The sequence below is a fragment of the Opisthorchis viverrini genome (genome assembly GCF_000715545.1).
Source record: "Opisthorchis viverrini unplaced genomic scaffold opera_v5_104, whole genome shotgun sequence".
In the NCBI taxonomy this organism is placed as follows: domain Eukaryota; kingdom Metazoa; phylum Platyhelminthes; class Trematoda; order Opisthorchiida; family Opisthorchiidae; genus Opisthorchis; species Opisthorchis viverrini.
The window spans coordinates 1,115,321-1,117,229 of record NW_008751762.1 but is presented as its reverse complement, the minus strand read 5'-3'; the positions used below and the strand labels follow the sequence as shown (position 1 = coordinate 1,117,229).

The following is a 1,909-nucleotide window of genomic DNA, read 5'->3' as shown; positions in this document are numbered from 1 at the left end:
GATGAAGACCTGCAGTTCAACACATCATACATTTAAACAATAGATCAAATCCTACAACTGACAAAACAAACAAACAATCTTGTCTCGTTTGAATCCAGACCACTATTTCTAAGTTCTTCTTAACGCAGACAATTCTTCAGGCCGGCTTTTCTATCTGAGTATCTGATTATATCTGGTGACAGTGATGACTGAGTCTTACCGTGAGACTCAGCTACCCCCTCACACACTGGGAGACTTCCAAGGGACTTTCATCTTGAGAGGTCGCCAATCGAGGAGCCATTCAACGGGACCACATGTTTTGGATTCCATGTCTAAATACGAGTTAACCACACTGATGAGCAGACGAATGGTTAAGTTTTAAAACTACTGTCCCGGTGGTCGTTAGTTCTAAATATGCTAGAGATGTTAGTGTTAATGCACGACTGAAAATCGCCTATTCATTGCCTTGTTCAATGGCCCATTTTAGTAGTCACCATTTTCAAAGCCTACTCGTCGCCAAGAACAGGCCTATGGGCCTCGTTTCAAACAGTGATACCCAGTTTTCCTGAAATCTGAAAAGATACACAGAGCGACAATCGACAGAAATTAAAAATACTGATGATTCAGGGACCATCTGATTCTTGTCCACAGAATACTGAGTCCGAAAAACTGTCTACGCAGCCTTCGAGCTTCATTGCAGAACTTTTGCACAAAACGCACTCAATCTTGTCTACCAGCTTAAAAGCCATTTAAAATAAATCCTTGCCTATGTTTTGTCCAATTGGGATACACCTTCTCTCTCTATCCCAGCTTTTTAAAGACGCAACTCAGAGCCGATTTCAAGCACCTGCACAAGAATAAACGAAACGTTAGTGCTACAGTTTATGCGTTGCTGTGAGGGATACTGATCCGTGCTACTTGGCCTGGGTAGCCGGGTGAACAAGGGCGCGGACCACTATTTCGACGATCTGAGTTCAAGTCAGTCGCCGGCTCACCTCCTGATGCTCTGTATGCTTCTGTTTCAGAACTAAAGGACCAAACAAGAGGGACAACAAAAGCAAACTCTTGCCATCAGTTTTCATCTCCGCTACTGAGATGAATGTGCGGGGCTACTCAAGCATACGTCTGTCTACCTATTTTAGTCCTTGAACAAAGCACCGAAATACTCACACAATTCAATGACCTAACTGCTAGCCAGTTATCAGCAGCGAAACTGCGTAAGAATCTTAAATAGAGTCCTTGCAACTCTGTGTTGGTTAGTTAAGTTCACCCATGCTGAACTACACTTCCTACAGGTCTGAAATAGCAGCACATGTTTTCAAGTGACATAAAAAATATAACTGGTCAATTTTTGACAGATTAGCAGATCGAATATGACAAAGTTGCAACTCACCTTTTATGATCTGTTTTAGCCCAAAAAATCCCTTATTGATAATTTTTGAATTTATCGATTTGTTTCTGGGTCAGTTAGTTTGCCTCAGTGCGTCCATCATCGCAGTGAACAGTCGGCGATAAAGATGCCACGCCGCTACCCATTATTAGGAAGAGAAGATCCACAGTCCATCAAGGCAACCCGGCCCTTCACTGCGAAATCCGAACAAGAAATATGGGATTTAGGCGATCCAACGAACAAAAGGGAAAGTAAACCGATGAAAATCAGTCAGTTCCAACGAGATATGAATTCATCCAAATTTCCATTTTTACCGGATCATTCTGCACCAAATATGGCTCCGCGGTTGGCATGGATGACTGAAATTCAGAATTTGGATTTTGCTCTCCTGTTACCAGATCTCATCGAAGGATTGACTGACAAAGAAAAGTCCTATGCAACAACTGCGATGTTAGCAATCACCGACGTCTTTAAGCATGGCCCCGTGGAAAAAGTGATTGATGCTCTTCCCACTTTGACAATTGCCGTAGGGAAAGCCTT

General features: G+C 42.7%; 1 protein-coding gene across 1 annotated transcript in view; it reads left to right on the top strand.

Annotated features, from left to right (window-relative positions):
- Positions 1 to 1,496: 1,496 nt before the first annotated feature.
- T265_05569 (hypothetical protein) overlaps positions 1,497 to 1,909 on the top strand; it is a gene marked incomplete at both ends in the record, with an annotated part of 3,370 nt that continues 2,957 nt past the window's right edge. The window contains one exon of the mRNA XM_009170610.1: positions 1,497 to 1,895. Within this exon, the coding sequence (XP_009168874.1) occupies positions 1,497 to 1,895 (399 nt within the window). The remainder of the gene's footprint in view (positions 1,896 to 1,909) is intronic.